Source organism: Eleutherodactylus coqui, chromosome 4, assembly GCF_035609145.1.
Source record: "Eleutherodactylus coqui strain aEleCoq1 chromosome 4, aEleCoq1.hap1, whole genome shotgun sequence".
NCBI classification, from domain to species: domain Eukaryota; kingdom Metazoa; phylum Chordata; class Amphibia; order Anura; family Eleutherodactylidae; genus Eleutherodactylus; species Eleutherodactylus coqui.
Genome location: NC_089840.1, coordinates 252,718,707 through 252,744,426, shown reverse-complemented (window position 1 = coordinate 252,744,426; position 25,720 = coordinate 252,718,707). Strand labels below are relative to the sequence as shown.

At 43.1% G+C, this 25,720-nt stretch overlaps 2 protein-coding genes across 5 annotated transcripts in view; one reads left to right on the top strand and one right to left on the bottom strand.

The window, feature by feature from the left end:
* Positions 1 to 25,720, bottom strand: part of GOLGA7B (golgin A7 family member B) — a 227,428-nt gene that overhangs the window by 106,942 nt on the left and 94,766 nt on the right. The window contains exon 1 of one of the 4 annotated variants that reach the window (XM_066601098.1): positions 20,456 to 20,501. The exons of the other annotated variants lie outside the window; for them this stretch is intronic. Coding sequence (XP_066457195.1) covers positions 20,456 to 20,458 — 3 coding nt within the window. The 5' untranslated portion in view covers positions 20,459 to 20,501. Of the gene's footprint in view, positions 1 to 20,455; positions 20,502 to 25,720 lie in introns of those variants that run through there. 4 annotated transcript variants of the gene reach the window in all.
* The window catches only part of SFRP5 (secreted frizzled related protein 5), a 71,268-nt gene continuing 68,151 nt past the window's right edge, over positions 22,604 to 25,720 (top strand). The window contains exon 1 of the mRNA XM_066601092.1: positions 22,604 to 23,313. Within this exon, the coding sequence (XP_066457189.1) occupies positions 22,806 to 23,313 (508 nt within the window). The 5' untranslated portion in view covers positions 22,604 to 22,805. The remainder of the gene's footprint in view (positions 23,314 to 25,720) is intronic.

Here is a 25,720-nt window from a genome sequence, read left to right as displayed (position 1 = left end):
TCATAGCTAAAGAGTGCCGAGACGTCTACCCGTATACCAGCCAAGCTCTGCCAGACGAATTGTCTGGGAAGCATGTTTGTGGTGCCAAAACGACCATTGAGCCAAACCAACCGATTGACACTTGCCATATATTACTACCGCGAACCAGAGACGGCCTGTATCACTATACCACCAAGTACAAAGACTGTTTGCTGTTAACGGTCTCCATAAAGATTTGTTCCAGCATCACTGTATGAGTTGGCGCGGGGCAGTGTCCAACTCACCAGGATCGGGATCGGCCTGTAGATGATGTAGTCTCTGGCGGTCAGGGGCCTACCTGCAGCCTGAGCATCGGAGTTCACGAAGAGGAACTTTGTGTCCACATCATCCGCCCAGCTCTGACTTCTCTGTCTCCCACTGTTATTAACTAATTTTCCTTCCAGTTTCCTAGCTTGGCCTCATCACCACAAGAATGAACGGGGCTCACCTCCATCGTGCAGTCAACCAATTTATTAATTTGATGCTGAGCCTGCTTTCTCCCCGAGTGCTGGAGGGAACAAACTGTGGACCTCAGTAGCACATCCTCACTTCTCTTGTGTTCAGCCTTAGGCCAGGTACTACTCAGTATGATGCCAGACTACTTTTTGGTTCACCACATCCTGGTCGCCAGGGTGATGGGAGTAATTTGGCACATTATGCCAGGCACTGATTGACCTTCCCAGAACTTGGGGGGGGGGGGGGCACAGTCTTAAACCAATTATTAGAATAAAATAATATTAAAGGAACAGAACAAAGAAATAGTCACAAACAGCAAGGCACCCTCTTACAGACCTACCACTGGTGTAACTATAGGGGATGCAGAGAATGCGGTTGCACCCGGGCCCACAAGCCTTAAGGGGCCCGTAAAGCCTCTCTTCTTCATATAGGGAGTCCAGTACTATGAGTAAAGCATTATAGTTGGGGGCCCTGTTGCAGGTTTTGGATTGGGGCCCAGGAGCTTCAAGTTACACCTCTGAGACCTACTCTATGTTTGCTCCTCTGCCGAACCTCCACACAACATGAGACACTACCCTCAACCACTACAGCTTCAAGAAGTTAGATCCGCCTGCAGATGCTGTGAGTGTGCCAGACATGACAGAGACCGCCAGTCCACCCCCCCCCCCCCCTTCCCTGGCCCATTTTATAAGCTTGATATCACCTTACATATTATCCCTCATAGGATCTGATTATGAAATAATGGATTAGAGAAGAGACAGACTCCGTCCATGTATAGACAGTGACATATAGAGCAGATGCCCCCTTCTCCCAAACATCTCTGGAATTCAGATAATTATCTAAAGTTCCTTTGTAATTGCAGCTCCCAGGACCCGATCAATCATGGATTAACTATTTTCTGTCATTACAGACCATTCATGGCTTATCTTAAGTTCCAAAGTTCTTACCTGTGATCTGCAGTCTCCTGCCTGACCCCCACTTTACATCCTACTGCCTGTTCTTGCTACTGGGTAGCCCTGATAAATGCTTCTCCTATCTTATCACCAGTTAGATACTGAGCCTCTCCAGACCTGGAGGGGTAAAGCCGCCTATTCAATCAGTTGCTAGGACCATTTGGATTCTCATTCATGTCACACTTCAGACTTGTAATGGAGGAAATATTTGGGTTATCTATGCAGTTTTTTGTTTCCTTAGATAATGGGAAAGTTGCATTAATTACATTGTTATGTATTTGTAGAACAACAATTACATGTAGATAGAGGCTCATATTACACTTCCATATAGTTGCCTAATGGCGGACAGGCCAATTCTGGTGTTCTCCGGTGAATGCCTATTGAGTGGCACGGTTCTGGACTTGTAAGCACAAGTCCCACTACAGGTTGTTGGGTCCTCATGGAGTCCATTTATGACAGCTTGGTCAGTAGTCGCTGGAGGTCATGTTGTAGGCCTCTGGCAGCGCTCCTCCTGTTCCTCCAGTCCTCATGTTGGGTTGATGCCTTCTACGGCTCTCCCGCTCTCCTCATATAACACCCTGTGTCCTGGTATCTGCTCCATGTACTGTAGACTGTGCTGGGAGACACAGCAAACCTCCTTGTGACGTCATATATGGATGTGCCATCCTGGAGGAGCTGGACTACCGGTACAACCTGATTGGGCTGTAGGTAGCGCCTCATGTACCAGTAGTGACAAGGACACCAGCAAGTGCAGAACTAGAGAACAATCAGCCAGGAAGGAGAAGCAGAAAGACATTGTCTTTGGCCACCACCAGCAAAATCATCTCCTTTTTGGAAGCAGCGGCATAACTGTAGTTGCACCTTGGCCCTGACGCCTTAGGGGGCCCATAAGTTCTCTCTTCCCCATATAAAGAGACCAGTAATATAAATGAATCATTGGGGTTGGGGACCTTGTTACAGATTTTGCAATGTGGCCCAGCAGCTACAAATTACACCTTTGTTTAGGGGTGTCTTGCTGCTCCCCTCCAGCGTACCTGTTGTCACTTTCATTTGCACCAAAGCAGGTGAAATTGAGTCACAATCAGTTCTACATCCTAAATGGACAGATTGATTTCCCTGAAGGTAAGTGATGCTCATAAAGTTATTCCAAAATGTTTTTGAGCAGTGTAGTTTTCAGCTGAAGATGGAGACTTAAAAATCACCAAATGCTCATTTGGCCAACAGAACCCTTCCTTATACATGCATGCTCGGTTTTGCTAAGTATGCATGAGCTCTCAATGGGTAGAGGGGAGTAACCTTCTGCCAGACACCTCTGGAGGCAGCTTATTTCTCTTGGGAGCAATACGATTGGGCATAATGAAATTCAACAGCTTGTGCTTTCTTTCCCCCAACATGTTCCATTATGGAAGAAATGAGAAACCCCCATGCACTTTAGATCACACATTGCAAACACAAGGCTCGACACTTGATTTTATGTACCTGTCGGCTGTGCAGAGATGTAGCAGGCATTCCACTCACCCAGTCTGCGGTGGCATTACAGAGTCCATGACTACTGACCTCTTCCTTCCAGTGTCTGCGTGCGCCACCCTGTAAGCTGCACAGACCACAAGGACAGAGGCCAATAGGGAGGGGGGGGGGGGGTCACTATTACTACTGAGACTACTATGGGAGTCACTTATCACTGCTGGGGCCAATATAGGAAACACTTATAATACTGGACCCAACATGTGGGGCACTATTAGTGCTGGAGCTATTATGTGCCACCAATATAGGGGACATTTACTATTGGGGCTACTATGGAGGTCACTATTATTACTGGGGCTGCTATGAGGGGTTACTATCATTACTGGTGCCACTAAGGGGGACCCTATTACTACTGGGGCCACTTTGGGAGTCACCATTATTACTGGGGTCACTATGAGAGTCACTTACTACTAGGGCTACTATGAGGGACCATTTTACTATTGGGGTCACTATTACTACTGCGGCCACTATGGAGATCACTATTACTATACAATCTTACACTTGGCCCTTTGAAGGCAACCATAATGCTGATGTGGCCCTCAGCGAAAATGAGTTTGACACCCTGCTTTAGATGGTTGGCCAGTCCTGCCAAAATTGGCTAGTTCAGCTAACATTCATCTAATGTATATGGCCAGCTGCCATTTCATTGGCTATTCATCCAATAATTAAGAATACCTCAGAATTCAGCATCCGTGAGCTCCTCTTAATACCAGGTCTGGTTAATACATAACCCTAGAAGTATAAGGATAATCATTCGCCACTGAAGACCCGATAGAGCCTCCTAGGAGAAAACTAATACTGCCATTATGTGATAACCTTGGAAGATAATGCACCTATCTGACTGCACAATATGATATTTTTCAATCCTCTCCATTTTAAGTGTGGGACTGCCATTGTTTCCCATACACTTGGAGACATTGTATCCCAGGTTCCCAGGTAAAGGCTATTGAAGGTGTTCAATTGTGGCATAAATGGTAATAAGCCGATGCAAATAATAAGAGAATGTGAGGTTATCAGTGCTGTTATTAAAGAAGTAGTACCAGGATAGCAAATTATCTTCTATGCACAGGATAGGGAATAACTTGCTGATCGGTAGGGTCTAACTGCTGAGACTCCCACCCATCCAGGGAATGGGGGTCCCATGTTTCCCGTCCTCCTCATTGTTGGCATACTGCCACCCCTTCCGCACAGTGAGATGGAGTAACGGTTGTGCAAGTGCGCCGATGCTTCATTCATTTTCAATGGCACTGCAGAGATACCTGACCGATTCCAGGTATTTCTGTCAGCCCCATTGAAATGAATGGAGTGCCGACCTTGTATGCCAACCAGCACTCTTTACCTTCTGACATCATTGCGGAGGGAAGAAGCGACCCCACAGTTACAGAAAGAGGAGGACATGAGACCTCCGTCCTGTAAATAGGTGGGTGTCTCAGTGATGAGACATCAGCCATTCAGCAAGTTATCCCCTGTCCTGTGGATAGAGAAAAAGTTGTGATCCTGGTACAACCTCTTTATTAATGATTATTAATGAATAAAATGACCTCAAGTTTCAGGACAAATTCTGTTCTGGCGGGTGGAGGAGTATACTACTGTACTATATATAATCTCTTCCTCGCCTCTCCATTCTGCCGGTCCGGTGCTTTGTTTTCGAGCAGCCATGATGGCGCTGCCATTTTTTAATGATCTAACAGACATTGTGAACTTCTTTTTGATTGACCAGTACTGATCATATGAGTCACAGAGCAACTACAGTGCATTGGTAGTCCTAATACTGCCAATGAGCTATGGATGCTCTGGTAGTCGGTAACGGCCAAAACGGAAGAATGAAATCAATGGAATGAAGGGCCAGAAAGCGAAGATAAAGTACAGGTAAGACACCCCTCAACCCTACGGTCAGGCCAAAATTATATCCCAAAACCAGAGGTTCGCTTTAATAATGAAGCACCATAATTTGTGACTTTTGTATACCAGAAATGTGGAGTACAAGTCTTCTTTAATGTCTTCCCATTTGCCTTAGGTAAGTGAGGACCTTGTTAAAGAGATTGCCCGTCAAGTTATTCCTCCGCTTTCAAAAGAGGGTAACAACAGGTGCAGCCTTCGTGGCGACCAGTCCAAAGCTTGGGTGTGAAGGAGAAGATTGGGTCTAACTTGGTTTCAAAGAGGCTTAATTTTTGGAATTGCCTGGTGGAAAAATCAGTGGTCTACTCAACTGCATCTAGGTTGCTCCCATGAAGGCGGTCCATTTTAAGAATGCCCTAATGGGGAACATGGACAGGGGTTACCTAGATGAAACAGTCCTTTTCATTGTAGAGGGTTAGAGGTTGGGTAATGATGACTAAAAGGTCACATAACCAAACAAGCTCTCCGGCACGATACTCCTCTTCCCATCGATAACCGCTGCTCTTCGGTCCCGTATCATTTCTTTTTGATGGCTTCCAAGGAAAAATGTAAACCATTTCACAAAAAGAAGCTCTCATCCTATACAATTATCAACTGCATTTCACACTGTACCAAACGCGTATTTTATAATCCCATCTCTGTCTTTCCGCCATTAATACAGAGAGCACCTAGGAAGATCTCCATAAATGTAATTACACGTATTGACAACGGGGCTCGAGAGAGAGAGACCGTTTTATTTTACTTTCATCTGACTTTATTAAATTACTTTTTTAAAACAAGTTTTGCCCTTGGAATCGATACAGCGATGGTAAAAATGAACATTATATATACTTCCTGTCAGCAAATTATATTGAAAAAGCTTTATCGCTGTCAAATGTATTAACAAAAATGACTAAAAAAACACATTAGCCGCAGAGATCGCTACTGCACGGCAGATTGACCAAGCTACAGTACATATTCAGATTGTATCTTCACGTAATAGAATGGATTATTGAATTAGACAAAAAGTTCATGACCAACATATTCTCTAGGCCCTCATTGATATAGGTGAGGAGGTGGTGATGGGGAGGCATGATGGTTGTGGGTGACTCAATTCTTAAAGGGGTTTTCCGAGATTGGGATATTGATGACCTGTGCTCAGGACACGTCATTCACATGGCCAGCCTTAGCTATGTATGACCCATAAGATCATACTGGGCGATAGTCACCAGCTTGTCGGAGTGGACACCAAGCAATGCAGGCTGGGATTGAATGTCCCCCTTTAGGTTTACCTACCCTTCTTCTATGTGCCAGTGTCTTGTGAAGTTACTTAAATCATTATCCTTCTGGCAATATCTCTTACCCTCTGATGTTCTGAGGCACCGCTATCAGCCAATCGGTGCACCAGCAACATAATTGCTAAGTTCTGCTTTTGCATTTATGTTATGAGCTTGGTTCTGGTATTGTATCTATGTACTGAGGTTGGTTCATACTATAGTTATGTTGTGAGTATAGTTCTAGTGCTGTATTTATGTTATTAGCTTGGTTCTGGTATTGTATCTATGTACTGAGGTTGGTTCATGCTATAGTTATGTTGTGAGTAAAGTTCTAGTGCTGTATTTATGTTATGAGCTTGGTTCTGGTATTGTATCTATGTACTGAGGTTGGCTCATGCTATAGTTATGTTGTGAGTATAGTTCTAGTGCTGTATTTATGGTATGAGCTTGGTTCTGGTGCTGTATTTATTTTATGAGCCTGGTTCTGGTGCCTTATTTATGTTATGAGCTTGGTTCTAATGCTGAACTTGTGTTATGAGCTTGATTCTGGAGCATCATTTGTGCTATAAGATTAGTGCTGGCGCTGTATTTATGTTATGAGCTTGGTTCTGGTGCTTTATTTATGTTATGAGTTTGGTTCTGGTACAGTACTTATTTACTGGGGTGTTTTGGTGTGGGTATGCTTCTTTCTAGACAAGCAGAATACAGACAGACTGCCTATTAGTGCAGTATATATAATTTTTTTTCTTATGATCAGGGAAGGCACCAAAAAAAAAACTCAGCAGAGGGTGCCATCTAACTTTAGACCAACACTGGGGGTCCACCGCCTGGTACCCTCATTGATCAACTGTTTGATGAGGCAGTGCAACTGGGAGGAGTGTTGCTACCTCTTATCAAGCCAGTGAAGTCATGTTTATTCTTCTAATGGCCCTACAGTAGCTCAGTCCCATTCAAGTGAATGATGGGACTAGTCAGTTAAAAATCTACATTGTACCATTTACTATTTCATAGTATAAAGCCTTATGCCTGCCAGGTGACAGTCTCTTTCTGGTGTGATGTAAGGGGTTAACCCTTTCCAATCCACTGTCTAACATCTGAAGACATTCTGATTGAAGGCTGTACAGCTCCAATGTCGGAAGACGTCCGGCAGGGTATTCTTATTGTATGTTACGGGCCGCTCTGTTGTCGGGGCCTCTCTAGCATGTCCCATACCGCAGTACTGGCTCTAGCCAGCAGATGGCGCCATTGTATAATGGCAGAAAGAGAAAGCCCCCTAGGAAAACCCTGAATCCAAAATTGCATTGCAATGGGTTAAACGAAACTGAATGCATACAATGGCTGATCAATTCTAAGCAGTAACGTCACTAAGATAATCATATATAATTTCATGTTTAAGAATGTCTTGAAAGGATTCGGTAACCCGGTTCATGCCCTGCCTGCTGCATGAGGACTGACAACTCTCTCCCAATATACAGAAGGAGAGAGGACTGTCCACTGCATGCAGTGGGTGGAGAGAAGCCGGTGCGGCCCACCTCCGTGACTCAGAGCTCAGCTCCGAGTCCAACTTCAAAGTGAATTTATTCTGAAACGCTGCGGGGTTTCAAAATGAATTCACTTTGAAGTTTGCCTGCAGCATTTCACAATAAAACACCCCTGGGGGAAACAGGCGTCCCTGCCGTCGGTTCATGCTCCTTTTGGTTCAGGCATAAACCTGATGACAGACTCTCTTTAAAGGGATTTTCACACAACTTCAAAATGGCTTCACAACCACTCAGCTCATATAATCCACTGGAGTCATCATTATTGCATGAACTAACAAGTTTTATTAACCACTGAACGGAGTATAAAGAACTTGTGACCTGGTAATCCGGGGTGATGCAGTCCTTTAAATAGTTCAAGGATCTGTAAAAGCTGATTCTGTACCCAGTTGTCTCACTAACGTTCTCACTTACAGCCAGAGGAGTAACTTGAAGCTTCTGGGCGCCAATGCAAAACCTGTAACAGGGCCCCCAAATATAATGCCTTATTCGTAATACTGGGCTCCCTATATAGAGAAGAGAGGCCTTATGGGCCCCCTAAGGCTCCTGGGACTGGATGTAACTGCATCCTCTGCATCCCCTATATTTACACCCCTGCTTACAGCCTTTCGGCACTGGTTCACGGTAGCCAGGATGGCGGAAATGGAGGAACACTTGTCTTTTACCTTTCAAGCTTTTCCCATCCCAGCTGTTCTTTCCTGTAGGCCAGTAGCTGCTACACTGCAGTGGCAACAAGTAGAGATTCCCTCGCACCTCAGTCTTCCACTAAACTCTGCTCGACTCTAACTTCCTTCCTCCTCTTTCTGTATTTCTCACTACCCGCCCCCCTCTTAAACTGCAGCTGCATCTCCCTCTTCCCTACTTTGTATTTAATGTGTTGGACTAGATGGATTTTTTTGAAGGCCGAGGATGCTTCTGACCATTGACAGAGTCAGGAGGCAAAAGAGGGACAAGTAAAATCCGCAGGACAGAAGACGCTGCTTACTCCTATTAGGACGTATCAAAAAGTTTTGAGCACTAGTAAATCATGCAAAAAAATGTTCCAATGATCAGTACACTTCTGCTTGAAATAAGAGTATGATCCTAACTTATACAGACATGTACTTAAACACTGAAAATAATAGGATCATAGTAATGACAGTATAATAGGGGATTAGAGCCTCCATCATACAGTTCTGACAGATTATTTTATATGAGTCATTTGCCCATAATTAGGGGCCATCTCTGCTCTCTTGTTTTACATGTGGAACCAATTATATAAATCGCCTAACGAGTCAAACAATGAATCAGTAGAAAGGAAAAAACAAAGCTCACTTACAGATGTGCAAAATGTAACGACAGATATGAGACTGAGAGATAGATAGATATATAGATATATAGATATGAGATAGGTAGATAGATAGGTAGATAGATATGAGATAGGTAGATAGATAGGTAGATAGATAGATATAAGATAGAGAGAAAGATAGATAGATATAAGATAGATATATATGAGATAGATAGATAGATAGATAGATAGATAGATAGATAGATAGATAGATAGATAGATAGATAGATAGATATGAGTGAGATAGATGTGAGATAGATAGATATGAGATAGATAGATATGAGATAGATAAATAGATATTACATAGATAGATAGATAGATAGATAGATAGATAGATATGAGTGAGATAGATAAATAGATAGATAGATATGAGTGAGATAGATATGAGATAGATAGATAGATATGAGATAGATAGATAGATAAATAGATAGATAAATAGATAGATATGAGATAGATATGAGATAGATAGATAGTTATGAGATAGATAGATAAATAGATAGATAGATAGATATGAGATAGATAGATAGATAAATAGATAGATAAATAGATATGAGATACCAGATAGATATGAGATACATTCATTGTCAAAAACAATCCCTCCTCATCACAGGTTTTCACTTCACTTTGCGCAGTATGCAATTAGCTGCAAGAGGTTCAAAGTGGCGTTTTAGTCGCAGGACTGGTCAATGGTCTGTCCCCTCCATCGGTATAAGCTACGCATGTAACATAGTTCCTGACTAGAGATGAGCGAGCATACTCGCTAAGGACAAATACTCGAGCGAGTATTGTCCTTTTCAAGTACCTGCCCGCTTGTGAGAAAAGATTCGGGTGCCGGCGGGGGTAAGCAGTGCGGCACCCGAATCTTTTCTCACGAGCGGGCAGGTACTCGAAACGGACAATACTCGCTCGAGTATTTGTCCTTAACGAGTATGCTCTCTCATTTCTATTCCTGACCGCCTAGACTACCTGTCATCTGTTTACATGCTGCAGTTACGATTGATTATGGCATGTAAAGGGGTTAAAGTGGCAGGATCTAAGGTTTCTCCATTCCTGGCTGTTAGCAGTCGGCCAAGCCACCACCTTCAAAAGATGTATGTGCAGGTTTTAAGCCCATTAGTGACCTCCGTAAAAAGGTGTACTGGTGGTCACTAGGATGTACAATATGTTAAGGACAGCGCCATTGAAAGGTAATGTTGATCTCTTAATGGATAAATAAAAAAATAAAATGCAAAATGGTTGGCTGCCATGCCTAGGGTCCAAGTAGGCAACACAACAGGAAGTGGTATGGGAGACACTCTTGAGGGGGACATCCAAAACGGAGAGCAGGTGTAAGTCTGTTCCACATGTATCACAGGAAAGGTCCATTGATTGTGGTATGTAAAGGGTTAGACTGCCAGGATCTGAGGTTCCTCCATTCCTGGCTGTTAGTAGTGGGCCAGATGTATGTGCAGGTTTGAAGCCCATTAGTGATCACCATCTGAAAGTGTCTTGGTGGTCACTAAGCGGTTAATCTGAAAGGTAAACTTGGATATGTTGGTTGATTCTTGAACTTTTTCCCTCGCAGCCCCCCACAGTCCTCTATCAGGATATTGTTAATTTAGACAAAAAATAAGGTGAAAAAAATGAGCAGATTTCCAGGTAGTTCTAGAAGAGTAAATGTGTGAGCGATTAATAGGGAATGAGGTCACTGGATACTCTAGAACATAATCATGGAGCCCCCATGGACCGAGCGGATAAAGCTCCCTTATTACAAGCCTTTGTTTCCAAAATGAAACGGGATTCGGCCCGCGCCATTTTTCATATTCCGTAAAGTCCCTTTATATTAGCTATAAAAATATCTACCCAAAACCAATCGCTTCATATTAAATTCTGATTTTCGGTCCTAATCTCTTCTTCTCTCGTCTGACCTCTGGTGAGATATTTGATGTTTGAAAACTTTCTATCCACGCTCCAGCCCGTCCATCTTTTGATGAGTTTGACAGATAAATCAATGCGGGCTGTACGGCCTCTCAGATTTCCACCATTCGGATATAAAATGCATCTGTGTAAAATTAGTGCAGAGGAACAGTTTGCCCGAGGAATAGCCAAGGAATTCCCTATGGTGCTTTATAAAGCAATATCACTTATACCGCAGCTTTGTAAGAAAATTGCAACCTGGGAGATATTTCTTTTTGAGAGGGTTTTTTTTTTGGGTAACGAACAAACAAGTGTAAAAAAAAAGCTCTGGAACATTGTGAGTCACCCTGAAGAATACAAGTGAATTTACACGGAATGGTCACTTTATTAGAGACACCAGCCATAGCTTCCCCGAATCTTCTATTAAAATAGGAAAATCCAGTGATTTCCAACAAGGTTTGGTCATCGGTGCTGGGCTAGCCGGGACCAGAATTTCACTGCCAGCCTTGTAGGGTTTTGTCTGTTGTGGTGAGTATACCAAGAATGGCGTGATCGAGGAAAACATCCAGCAGAAGGAGAAAAGAAACAACTCATTGTCAAAAGGGGTCAGAGGAGGATGTCAGGAATCGTTCTGTTTTGCAGTCCAGCAAATTGCAGCCAAATACACTGTTGGTGTTCTAAGTAATGTGTCCGAACACACGATTCACCATTCCTTAGCACAAATGGGTTATAAGAGCAAACAGCCAGTTCCAGCTCAATTGCTGTCCAAGAGAAACAGAAAGGTGACTCTAGTAGGCAAAAAAGTAAAAAAATTGGATCACTAAGCAGTGGAAAATCATCACCTGGCTAGATGAATCCAGATTTTTGTTGCACCATGCTGATGGGAGGTTCTGCATTTAGCACAAGCAGCATGGATCGATGAACCCTTCCTATCACATCTGAACAGTTCAAGCTGGTGGAGGTACAGTAATGGTTTTAGGAAGGTTTTCTTGGCACCACATGGGTCCTCTGATATCCGTGGATGGATGTCGTAACAAATTGGTGTAGTTCTAAAGGCCAAAGGAGGTCCAAAATTGTACAAGATGGGAGTCTGTAATAATGTGGCCATTCAGTGTATTTGAAACCTTTTGGTGCTTATCCCAGATTTATGACACTTGATACAAGACCCAGAGCCACAGTATGAAGTGTTCCATTGACTATTCCCAAGTTTTTGTAAACCTCCAATAGGAGTTGAGGAAGTTTGCGTGCATTGCCAAGTAGAAGGGCCCCATCTTCCGATTTCAGAGATTAGTGAGATGGTTCCTTTTGATATGTCTCTGTAAAGGACTGCAGGCAGTGGGTTCAGGGCTTTCCTGGTTTTCCCGGGTCAATGGTGTCCTGATGGACATTGGGCTTAGAAGTCGCCATTACTGAACAAACACACTTTATTAACTGTTAACCAGAAAAATGGTAACTTGTAATCCATGGTGTCTCAGTCTGTCAATGAAGTTGATTGGGATCAACTGTAAACCATAATTGTGTCACTTAACAGTCTTAAGATCTGTTAGTACTGGATACCTGTAACAACTCTACACCCATATGACCAGGGACTATTCTCTTTCGGGTTTGTTGGCACGAGTTCAGTGTATTCGGTGGGGAGGAAGTGGTGGAACTGCACCTTCGGCCTTCTGTCACAACTTTCTCTTTTCCCAAAGGACAATGTCTGTAGGACTGTAACTGCTACACCGCCGCAAAAACTGGGAGAGACTCCCTCTCCCCTCCATCTACAGCTTAGCTAATCTCTGAACACTCTGCAAGCTTCTCAATGGCTGCATCTCTTTCTCCTTGAGGGAACCACCCTTACAACTGCATCTCCGACACTGCAGTACACCAGGAGAGACTCCTGCTTCAACCTCCGTACCGCAACAAGCACCTCTCTCAACTACTTCCTGTGTCTTCTTTCTGCTCACCTCTGCTCCTCCATTCTCTCCCCTTCTTAAGGAGACCGTACCATTACAAAGGAAACTACATCATGCTTGCATTAAACGGTGATAAAGCGCACCCACCTTATAACTCAATGAAAAAAACACTTTTCCCACCTTATCATCTGAATAGAATTTCAATGTTCTTCCGGAGATCTCTCAGACTTCTTCCTCTACTCCTATGTAATGGTGTGGTGCCGACGCGCAACCCCTTACAAAGATGTTTCACTTTGTGCACTCTATTGGTAGTGGTCTCTGCAACCTCAAGAAGGGAAGGGAGTCTGCTGGGTGTGTATGCCGGAATAGGAAACTACTCGATGTAAGCTCAGTGCAGAGGAAAGTGTGTTAGAGGGCAGACGTGCAACGGTGTTCTCTTTCGGTAGGCCTGGCGACTCCATTCCCTTTCGTAGGGGTAAGTGAGAGAGAGAAATCACACCATCACAGAGTCATCGATCATTATGGAGAATACCCAGTGGTACCGGAATCCAGCAGCCAGACGCTAAGGAACCGGTCCAAGACTAAGGCTTTAAATGCAACAGATACTCTATGTTTATTAAAAGAGACTTTACTACATTTCCACCGAGAGGGGCTTGAGACTTATTGTTTGCAACATTACTGTTAAAGTGGAAGTGCCCAGGTGTACACTGGGGAATACTGCAAATTGTATGAATAAAATGTTATTGTTGCTTATGATGTTAACAGTGCCATCTGGATATCTGTCTGAGCCTGAGCATATCCTGGGGAGCTCCTTGCCTGGAGAATGAATATCTCCAGAATAGGCTGTGGGCACAGTCATGGTTGGCCAAAATGGGGCCTGCACCCCTGTTGCCAATGGGACCAATACACCTCCCAGGAGCCATGTGCACCTAGAATCTGTCAAAGAACATCCACAACAGGAACGCCCCCTTCATTATGTTACACCAAAGCCATGCCAATTTGGGTGGCTACCAATGCAATGGACTCTACTGCGCACCCCGTACATCTATTCTCCGCATAGCACTAAAATGTATATCGGCACTGTATCAATGACACGATTAATGAACTTACAAATAGGGTTCAAGATCATTGAGTAGAACGTGTGCCTCAGTTAAACTCCCCATGAGTAACCTTTTCAGCTTTCCTCCGATTCAGCACATACACTTCCTCCCATGCTCATGGATATTCATACATTAATATGACTTATTAGCAATTGAACTTTTAGTGGTTCCAGCCCTTCAGCCGATGTTTTATGGCTTCTACATGTCTCCAGCCAAGAATATTTGTTCCACTTGCCAAAAGTGTGAAAGTGTTTCAACATTGAAAGCTCCTTTTAACCCCCCGAAGTAACAAATCAAGACCAACACGATCATACAGCCGCCTGCCAACAATGTCTCTTGATGTTCGAAGCAAGATACAGCAGATAACAAGCAACTGGAAAGTGAAAACCGATGGGGAGACAATGAAACCTTCTCTAATGTCTTTGACAGACAAACACAAAGGGGTCATCTAGGTAATAGGAGAGAGGCACTTATCTGTGGAGCATGATTACAGCAGATAGACCGCTCTCATGAATAAGTATCTAGTAAGTATCTCATGATAAGGATGATCTTGGCTGAAGCTCCATAGAAACACCCTGTAAATGTTGGTGGGATTTTGTCATTCTTTACATAAAAGTTGGATTAGAAGTTTCAGCAAAACTGGAAGTGCAGAACCGGAGATGGGTTTAAGAAACAAAGACCATGATGTGAGTCTCCGTGATTACACAAGCCCCTCTCTTATCTGAGCGAATCGTTACCCGTTGGAGGAGTTGACCTTCTACCCATATCAAAGAGTCTTCCTACATTGTGTGTATATTATCCATGTACACATATAACGTTATGGGTGACACTAAATGGCCCTTTTATTAGAGATCCCCATCTAGCAGCACGTTGGATCTCGTTTGGCCTTCAGAACCACAGCAAATCACCAATGGCGTAGATTGCACCAGGGGATGAACTCATTTTGCAGGAATATCGGCCCATCCGGATAGGAAGCTTCTTGTAGTTGCCGCAAATTAGATGGAGATGCTGACATGTTCTGACCAGCTGACAGGAAGGGGTCATCGATTCATGCTGCTTGCACCAAATTCTGATTTCCCGCCAGCACGGTGCAACAGAAATCTGGTTTCATCGGACCGAGCGCTGATTTTCCACTGCTCAGTGATCTAATTTTTGCACATTGGAGTCTCGTCTTTCTGTTTTTCTTAGACACAACGGTGCTAGAATTGGTTGTCTGCTGTTAAAGCCCACGGGACAACCAGTTGTGCGTTTGCACATGTTAGTTGGAGCACCAGCATTGTATTCAGCTGTAATTTGCTTGGCTATGCAGCATCTGTTCATCAGAATGATTCTTGACATCCTCTGACCCTTCTCAGTGCCGAGTTGTTTATTTCCACAGTGCGACTGGGCTTTGCTAGCCTTTGACTTTGACATAGTGTGTGCACATTGGTTCAAAAGTGTGGAAATACCCATATAGAATGAAAACTGTTTGGCAGACGGTGATGTAATTTTGTATACAAGCTGTGGAGGAAGGGGGAAACCTGTTAGGCCATGTCACCAAAATGACGGCCATTTTGAATGCTGCTATCTGGTACTCAACTCTAATTTTTCCAATGGGAGGCTAGGTGTGTGATATATCAAACTGGCAGAGAATTTCAACAGGAAAACAACGGTGTTCTTCATTTTAACATTTCTTTATGCAATCTCATGTTAACGTAGTGATTTTTCTTCATTACAGGCAATGTAAATGATGGCGTTATCTCAAGCAGAACATGTTGAGATCGTCCCTATGTCAGGTGAATGAAGCACATGCCATCGCTGCAAATTTCAATCAATGCCACCCAACCAGACCTCCTAATACCTACTGTGCAGAGGCCAAAATTCTTTCCAAATTCAGAGAATAATGGTCCTGCCGCTGATAAACCAAAATCTGGACATATTTTGGGCATTTTTTAGGAGATTTTTTAATATGGGGATTGAATTATTAGCAATTGATGGAATATAGGGGCTGTACAGAAGGGTAACTTGTAGCTCTTGGGCTGCAGTGCACAATCTATTAAAGGGTCCCTACATACCATGTAACATTTATAATGTGGGTGTCTTACTATGTGACAGAGAGACCTTTAAGGCTTCTTCACATGAGCAATTTTCACATCTCTCTACTGTCAACATTTGCAACTGGTCAATGGGGCTATACAGATGTGCTGATTTACATGGACTGTAAAAAAATGCAACATGTCCTATTCTGGTCCGACCTCTGGGATGGCACTCACCCATTCAAGTCAATGAGTGTGTAAAAAAACCAGAGCACACCCGGCACTTTGTTTTTCGCTGATTAATGTTACCCAATTATAAAAAAAAAATCCTCCTTCAGTTTTTTTTGCACCCACGAGAAAAAATTGAATGACATATGATTCATACATGGACTTAAAAAAACAGCACATGTAACACATGGATGTCACATGTATATACATATGCATTAAATGGGTTGTACTAAGATTGCAAGTTATTTCCTACCTACAGGATAGAGGGTAGCTTGCTGATTGTTAGGGGTCTTACCGCTGAGACCCCTGCTGATCTCGACAACGGGGGTGTTGTGTCTCCCGTCTTCCTCACTGGGTTGCTGTACTCCTTGAAATGAGTTGGAGACTGAATGGAGTGCTGGTGGTGCAAATACACTAATGCTCTGTTCACTTTCAATGCAGAGATAGCTGAGTGGCAAGCGCTCGGGTATTTCATTAAAATGAATGGAGACACTGGCATACTACTAGGGGTTGCAATTGTGACCCAGCCCCTTAACTAGGGGTTCCATGGGGACTCCCGCTATATACTGTTGTGCCGCCGTGGTCCACAGGCCAGCACTGTGTAGAACTTATAGAATGGAAGGACCATTACCTGGGGCAGCCGGCAGCCAATTCCAAGCTGCAGATTTCCCCGGTGAACGGTACAATTGTATATCATTATATATGTGTAGCTGGTATAAGTTATACATTTCCTGTATATAGTGATATGGACCATGCTGGTATAGCCTGGGTATCTCCTGTATATGATTGCACACTTCACTCATTATTAAAAAAAACGCATCAAAAAACCTGCATGAGTTTTTTTTTAAATTAAATGTACTGTGTAAATTTGCATGTGGTTTTTAATCGCGGATGCAGTTTCTAAAAAACGCATGTGGTTTTTGAATACCTTATGCAGCTTTTGATGTGTTTTTTAAATTGTGGTTCAAATATGCAACAAAAAACATGAACAGACCAAGGGGCTGCAAACACATTTTCATGTAGTCCAGGAAATGAGTCATGTTTGGAAACCTTATGCCAGGGCATAAGCTTTCCCTTAGTCTAAAAAAAGGCTCTCGGAGGCTCCTTGTGTGTGGTGACCTCTTCTTCCGCTTGGGTAGAGCTTGTTGACCACTAGACGCCTCTACGACGCAGAGAAGAGATTTCACCCTGTTAGCAAAGTCTGAGAGGGGCGCGTTATTGGGATGTGAGAAGCTGGATGGTCGTATTGACGAATTACCCGCCACTTGGGCCGTTCTGACCAGACTGTTAGTAGGTCTTGAGACCAGTGGATGTGTGAGGGCACACAAGGCGATCCAGATTCAGGGCGCCCTCGACCGACCACCAGTAGAGAGGATCATCTGACAAGCATGAAAGCTCCAAGTGTTTCATTGTCCGCCATTCAGGGACAGGTGGCGCCATAGTTATAGGCCCTGTGTCTGTCAGAACCATTTCCAGGCATGTGGTTGAGTGACATTTGGACTCACAGTGCCCATTACATGTACTGCCTTTGACACTCACCCAATATTGCCTCCATTTGCTTTGGTGTCATGAATGACGAAGCTGGACTGCTATGGAGTGGAACCGGTTGTGTTCAGCGACAAATCCAGGACGACGGCCGTGTTCCTGTCTGGACACCTAGTGGTAAGCACCTCACTCCTGCCTTTGCTGTGGAGCGGCACACTGCCCCCTATTGGTGTGATGGTCTGGGGGGCCATTGCATACGACAGTTAATCATCCCTAGTAGTGGTACGAGGGACAATGACCGCTCAGCGATATGTTCAGGACATCCTGCAGCCACATGTGTTCCTCTCATGGCGGCTTCCAAGAGGCAGCAGGATAATGCTCGGCCGCACACACAAGGGGGTCACAGGAATGTCCCCACAACATTATTACACTACAGTGGCTGCCCCGTAGCCAGATTTATCACCAATAGAATATGTATGGGACCATCTGGGACACCAACTTCTAAAACCTATGAGTTTGCACAATCTAGAGGCTCAGTTACAGCAAATGTAAATTGATATACACAGGATACTATATGTACATTTTGCATCCAAGCTAGAGGTGGTACAACAGGGCAGTACAGCCTCCATGCCCATCTGTATCCTATCTTTTATCCAAGCTAGGGGTGGTACAATAGGGTACTAGAGCTTCCATGCCCTCCTGTATCACATCTTGTATCCAAGCTAGAGGCGGTACAACAGGGTACTAGAGCCTCCATGCCTGCCCATATTAAAACACATATTGTAAACAAGCTAGAGGTGGTACAACAGGGTACTAGAGCCTCCATGCCCACCTGTATCACATCTTGTATCTAAGCTAGAGGCGATACAACAGGGTACTGGAGCCTCCATGCCTGCCTATATCACATCTTATATCCAAACTAGAGGCGGTACAACAAGGTACTAGAGCCTCCATGCCTGCCCGTATCACATCTTGTATCCAAGCTAGAGGTGGTACAACAGGATACTAGAGCCTCCATGCCCGCCCATATCACATCTTGTATCCAAGCTAGAGGTGGTACAACAGGATACTAGAGCCTCCATGCCTGCCCGTATCACATCTTACATCCAAACTAGAGGCGGTACAACAGGGTACTAGAGCCTCCATGCCTGCCCATATCACATCTTGTATCCAAGCTAGAGGTGGTACAACAGGGTACTAGAGCCTCTATGCCCACCCATATCACATCTTACATCCAAACTAGAGGTAGTACAAAAGGGTCCTAGAGCCTCCCTTCAATCAATTTACTTATATCAACATTACAATCAGAGACAGTTTCATCCCGCCGACAACTTCTAGGGGAGTTGGTGTTTTGGACAATGAGTGTATATATTGGACGAAAGCTGCAGAATAAATGAATAAGATATAGAAATCTCCGGAGTGGCCTTTAAGTCTTGCTGTAATCTCACAGAAGCTAATAGCTGATTAAGTCGTTTGGTTATTTCATCACAGTTAATATCAGCAAGGAGGATTGTTTATATTACTGTCAATTAAACAGAATCTCTGGTAACAAGATCACAAGCCGCCCTATGATGCCGGACATTATAGTGGAGCACAAAGAGTGCAAACAACCGCCTGTGGAGCCCCACAGCAGGAGGCACGGCAAACATTCAGTGTTTATTAAAAAGTGCGAGATTAATCCATAGGACGGGTGAGGTGAGCCTGAAGGTACAAGTCTTAAAATTAAGCTCTGTGCCTGTTACCAGGTCTACACCATACTTGCCAAATCTCCTAGAAAGTTAGGGAGGCTCCCGGAAAAAAAAGGTAAAATCTACCAGACCCCTGAGTACCAGCCAATTTTCCCAGGACTACTTGACTCATCCCTTGAAACTCTGTTCAAGTCCTTCATTAAAGGGGTTGTTTCACTTTTAGTCGTTTTGCAGCAGGAAGCAGACAGCTCAATACATTGCATAGTGGCCAGGGCTGCTACTGCATGCTGAGTACTGTTTCCTTCAATAGGACTCAGCCTGCAGTACCAAAGTGGGCCACTGCACATTTTATGGAGCTATTTTCTTCCTGCTGCAAAACACTGCAGAAATGTACATGTAGCATATCCTGACTCATCTCCTGTACCTATCACTTTTGGGCGCTACTGAGCAGAAGAAGCTGCTGAAGTCCCAGAGATGGGAAGGAATCAGGGTATGCTGTACATAGACATGAAAAATACCCAGTAGCTTCTAGAAGAATTTTCTCCTTTATTTATATATTCGTTAAAACATCATGATAAAATGTATCTGCACATAAGTTTATGCCCCCCACAGCATACGTGTTTCAAAGCTCTAAAGCTTCTTGATCACAGCATGGCGGGCAAACATCACAAGGAATCCAGCAAGCATGACCTTCTGAAGTGCTCTACTATACATTTCCTGAACAGTTACAACTTATTGAAATTGGGTTTTTAGTGGAATTGTGATGTTTTTGGCCACCATGCTGTGATTAAGCAGCCTTAGAGTTCTGGAATATGTATGTTGCCGGGGGCATAAAATTAGGTGCGGATACATTTTATCTTGATGTTTTAACAAATATACAAATTCGAGTCACATTATTATGACCACCCGCTAATATCCAGACTGATGCCCGTGTGCCGCACGGACAGCAGCTAGATGGGCTGGGAGTGACTCAATAGGGGGCTGGTAGGTGGTCTCAGGTATCTGGAGCCATGCCGACTGTTGTCTTGCTGGAAGATCCTACCTGCCTAAGGTTAGACGCACAGCATGTATGGGTGTAGGTGATCTGCGAGGATGGATTCATAACCAGATGGGCTCAGAGTGCCTTCCACATGGATGAGCGGCTCAGAGAATGCCACAAAAAAGTTCCCCATACCATAATGCGGCCACCGCCAACTTGTGTTCTTCCAGCAATGGTTGCAGGGTGTTTGCCAATGTCCATCCGTTCTATGAAACAGAAAATGGGACTCATCGGAGAAGGCAACCCTTTGCCAATCAGTTGTGGTCCAATTCTTCCGATGCACCTTTGTTATCCCAGGTGCAGTGACCATCGTCTGCTTCGGAGCCCCATACACAGTAGGTTTGTTCGTGCACAGCAGGAGACATTACTTTTTGTAAGGAGAGAGAGGACACTATTAGTTTCTGGTGGCACAGTGGAAGCACTATTAGTTTATGGCAACACAACAAGGGCACTATCAGTTTTTTTGTGGCACAGCAGGGTCACCTTTGGTTTGTGGGGGCGCTACTAGTTTGTTGGGGCACAATTATTATATAAGGTGAGAGTCACAGCCTCCTCTCAGGCCAGTGATGTCAGGTTCATTTGTTATGTGGACTGAGTGCAGTTCAGTCCCATTCAAATAAACGCCGATAAAATTGACATGCTACGGCTTTGAACTCCACGCAGCGTTTCAGTTTCAGCGCAGTTTGTCCGCAGCACGTGGGCGAGATTTTTGCAAATCTCGTCCACTTAGCTGCTTAGGCTCGGGATTAAGATTGCCAGTGGAATTTTTGTGTGGAAAGTCCACACAGGTATTCCGTGGCAATTCCACCCCATGTGAACCCAGCCTAAAGAGCAGTGACATGGCCCCTCCTTTACCGCATAAGGGTGACTCCAATAATTTCAAATGGGGATCCGACCAAATCGTACCTACGGGTGGCAAGACCCGGAACAGCTTCCAGCTTAACGTAACGTACACAGAAAAGATTCATACCCCAGCATGTGGCTCATGTTGTAGTAGGAAAGTTTATTTAACAGTCCTTTTCTTAAAAACTGTTGCCTTATCTCTATGCTTGAGTGAGACAGTGTGTATGTGAAGGCAAGGAACCGGGCATGTTCGGAAAGTTTCATACAAAGTTCATTTAACCAGAACAAAGGTTGGTGCAGTTGAGACGGCTTCATCTTCTCGCTGCTCACAGTCTGTAGGACCTTCTTTCCGCTAGAACACGCTAGTTCTGGAAGTTACTCCCTCTCTTCACACATCTTAGGTTTCTACTTGTTACTTCCACCCAACACTGGTGCCTAACGCTCCAGATATGTCCATTTCCGAATCCTTTGCCTCCGTGCCTCTTCTTGAAGTCACAATCATACAATTTTAACATTAACTCACTTATAATGTATTTATATGGAGACACTTCCACTTTACATATATAGCAGCCAAGGTGGCTAGTTTGGGGCCAAAGAAAGAAGGTTGAACAAAGGGATTGCCCAATCTTTCTATTCCATGGGCAATATGGACTGCACAATGCTATCGGTCTCCATAAAAGAAGGGGAAAGCAGCCATAGGGTCAGAAGTCCCATTTGATCTGCAAGGCACCTGGACCCTCACTGATACTATTATCTTCTCCCTATAGGACAAGTCAGAAGATAAACTTTTGCATAAAGAAGAACTAATAGTTATATCCTTTGTTGTATTCACTTTTTGACTCTGCCCTAAAGAGTGCAAGTTTAGAGATAGATTAGATAGATAGATAGATAGATAGATAGATAGATAGATATGGGATAGATAGATAGATAGATAGATAGATAAATAAATAGATAGGGGATAGATAGATAGATAGATAGATAGATAGATAGATAGATAGATAGATAGATAGATAGATAGGATGGAACTTTTGTCAAAAGTGCGGTTGAATAAAAAATGGAACCACAAAGGGTTAAATACACGGCATTTCTTAGCAAAACAATGAAAGAGCGAACATGCCTACAGGTGAAAGTCACCGGAGAAAATGTAAAGCCTTTAGTTGCACAAGACGGTATCAATATAAACTGGCTACACAGAAGGAGAAGCTTGCAGGACTGTCACATCTTACACATACAGAGTCCAAGCAGCAGGCGGAGAGGCTTGGCCACTGTAGACAGGCTGCTGGCTAATCCTTCAGGGCTCACTTAAAAGATTAGAGGTGGGTGGTGCTAAGATTCCCTGAACTGGGTAAGGATTTTGGAAGCAAGCAAACAAGCGCAGACTTTTAATTCACTTCTTGTGCAGCCTACAAGCTCCAGCTGTCTCTCTCCCTCTCTCTAATTGCAGCAGCAGAGAACCTGGCAAGAGAGAAAGTGACAGACTAAGGAAAGAAAAGTATTTCTAAAGTCTAGAAAGAACAACTTTTTTCCCTGTTTTTTTGCACTTTATGAACTTTTAATACAAGAAAATTGAAGAGACGGTAAAGCATCTTGGGGCAATACATGCATAAGCCTTGAAAGAACTTTGGCCACTTCTGGTGCAGTCATGCAGTTCCACTGGAACGTTGTGGCCCTTTTAAACTTTGGGTTTATCCTTTGGAGTTCTGCAGAAGAATATGATTATTACAGCTGGCAGTCGGACAATTTCCAGAATGGACGATTCTACACTAAGCAGAGCAAATGTGTGGACATTCCCCAAGATCTCCATCTTTGCCATAATGTTGGCTATAAGAAGATGAGGCTTCCTAATTTACTCGACCATGAGACCATGCCTGAAGTAAAGCAACAAGCCAGTAGTTGGGTTCCCTTGTTGGCGAAGAGATGTCATAGAGATACCCAACTCTTCTTGTGCTCCTTGTTTGCGCCAATTTGCTTGGAGAGACCTATTTACCCATGCCGGTCCTTATGTGAGGTGGTGCGAGATAGTTGTGCACCAGTCATGGAGTCGTATGGTTTTCCTTGGCCAGAGATGCTGAACTGTAATAAATTTCCTCTTGATAATGACCTCTGTATTACTGTGCAATATGGCACCAAGCAAGTGACTCAACCATCAGGTAATACATTTATATCTTATCAATGCTATTTTTGTAAGAACATCACTGTACAGAGAAATTCTTCACATCGGCCCTTGTCCCTAAGCATCTCAATGTAACTTCCCTATCCACCACACTTTATGACATAGGAAGCTAGTCAACCTAACCATGTTGTGTGAGGAATGTGGAGTATCTGGAGATACCTCATGTGCATATGAGGAGAAATTACAAAAACAGGAGTCATTAAGGGTCTTCAATAGGGAGGTAACATCACATTCATGAATGGTTGCCAACTGAAACTGACCAACACCATTATTAAGGTTTCCATTGGGTGTTTATGGCAAACCAAAATATTCTTGCCATGAAAAGTAATGGAATGGGCAAAGGAACCCCTGCTGGAGGCTCCGAAAGCCAGTGTGACCAGGGTCATCTTCCTCCTTTCCAATCAAACCCAATTCCATTAAGGTTCAACCTCACTGTACGAACCCAACCATAGTGCCCTCTTCCAAACCCAACATTCATGCTATAGCTATTTTTCAAAAACTCTAAAAATGCAAAAAAAAAAGCTACGATCAGGTTAGAATTCTCAGGGACCTGACTCTAAATCGACAATGTTGACTATGAAGATATTAAGACTGCTCTATCTTGAATTCAGTGTCTGATATTGATACGTAGTTAAGCAGGAAACAATCCATGTGGCCAAACTCTGATACATTGTCATTGGCAACTTATCATCAATGGGAAACCAGTTTGTAAGTAGAGATGTAGAAAGTTTAACTTGAGTATGATAACTTTTGCAACGCCATCTTGTCCATTTAAAAATATTAAAAAGCCATTGGCAAGCAATTGAAAAAGCACATCAACATGTTAAGTGTGAAGTTAAACTCTACTACATCCGTAAGGTGTTCCGGAAAGACAAATACAAAAATTTTACCCCTAGCGATCTTTTTGCTGAACCGTTAAGATGACTGTTTTTCTTGTTAACATTCATGTTCAGCTCAGAAAAGTGTGTTAACACTATGCAAGATCGGGATGATAAGAAGGTGCCAGAAACAATTGATGACACTTCTATTGGGGGAAGCAAAAAAAAAAGGAATTGGGCAAGAAAAATCTGAACTGTCCAATCTAATGCTGTCCATTTTCAGGTGAGAGGTTAGGCTGTGAAACACAACAAAACATTTCTTCTTGCCTATGGGAACCTTACAAGTAGTGCCAATAGATTATATATACAAGAGGTCTCCAACTTGTGGTTCCCCATCTGTTGACATTTTGCCACAGCTGGGAAGCCACAAGTTGGATACCATGCATATATGATCAGGGAGTTCTTCTGACTGCCAGATTTGAAGCCTGGAAGGAATTTTTTTTACTTAAAATGAGGAAAATTGGTTTGTACATGACTTTTTTAGCCTTCCTTTCGACCAATGTTGCAGGCTAAACTGGATGTGTCTTTTCGCAGCCTTACAAACTATATTACTAGGTTAATTTTTGATCTTGATGATCAGTAGTATATTAGCAATATGATTCTACCAATATGACCTAGACATCAGGCTCATACTTTCAATGACTGTGCCTATAGTAACCAAATAGTTGTTTTAGAGCCACCTGTTCCAACAGTGTCTAACCCTTAGCATCTCATATATTTAAGCTAGAATTTACCATATAGGCCAATTCAAATAGTCAATTGGAATTTTTTTTTTGTAAAAATTAAAAACATTTTAGACAAACAACAAAATCAAAATTTCTCGAAAAAGTCATCATTATTGCAAAAACATCAATAAAATGTTAAAACTGTTTAAAAAATATCTTACTCTATAGCAGGGATCACATATGGTTAAAGCTTTTTTTCTCCGAAATCATTGAAAAATAAAAAAAACCGCATTCCTGAGCTGGTATTATTCGTTGGAAAGATAAGAAGGCAGACAGCTCCCAGGAGACTCATGTGAGCAGAATATATTAAGAGCTTTACAGAATGAGAACGTTGAGTCAAAATTCTAAATATGAACAGTATTTGTAGTGATTTCATACTCCCTCCCTTAAAAAAAAAAGTTGGGAAGGTCTTAGGAAAAAGAAAAATTAAAATTTATGGTAAAAAAAAGTAATATCTGATATTTTTAACCAAACTTTATGACTATTAAAAAACTTTTTGAAAAAAAAAAATTGTAGTTCAGACTGAGTTAGGAAGAAAACATTAAGGAGAGGAGATGTGGATGGCAGAGACAGGAGAGCTAGATCAGGTTCAATGCAGTAGATTAATTCAAGTACTCAAAACTCAGTTTGTACTATAAAAATAGGTGAAAAGTGCATTTTTGGAGTTGGTTTTTCTGTGAAAAAATCAAAGCAGTTAGATGTTGGCTGTGATCCAATGGTAAAGTAGGATTTTCCTTTCAAACAAACTTTTTGAACAGTTTTGCTGTTTTCTTTTTGTAAT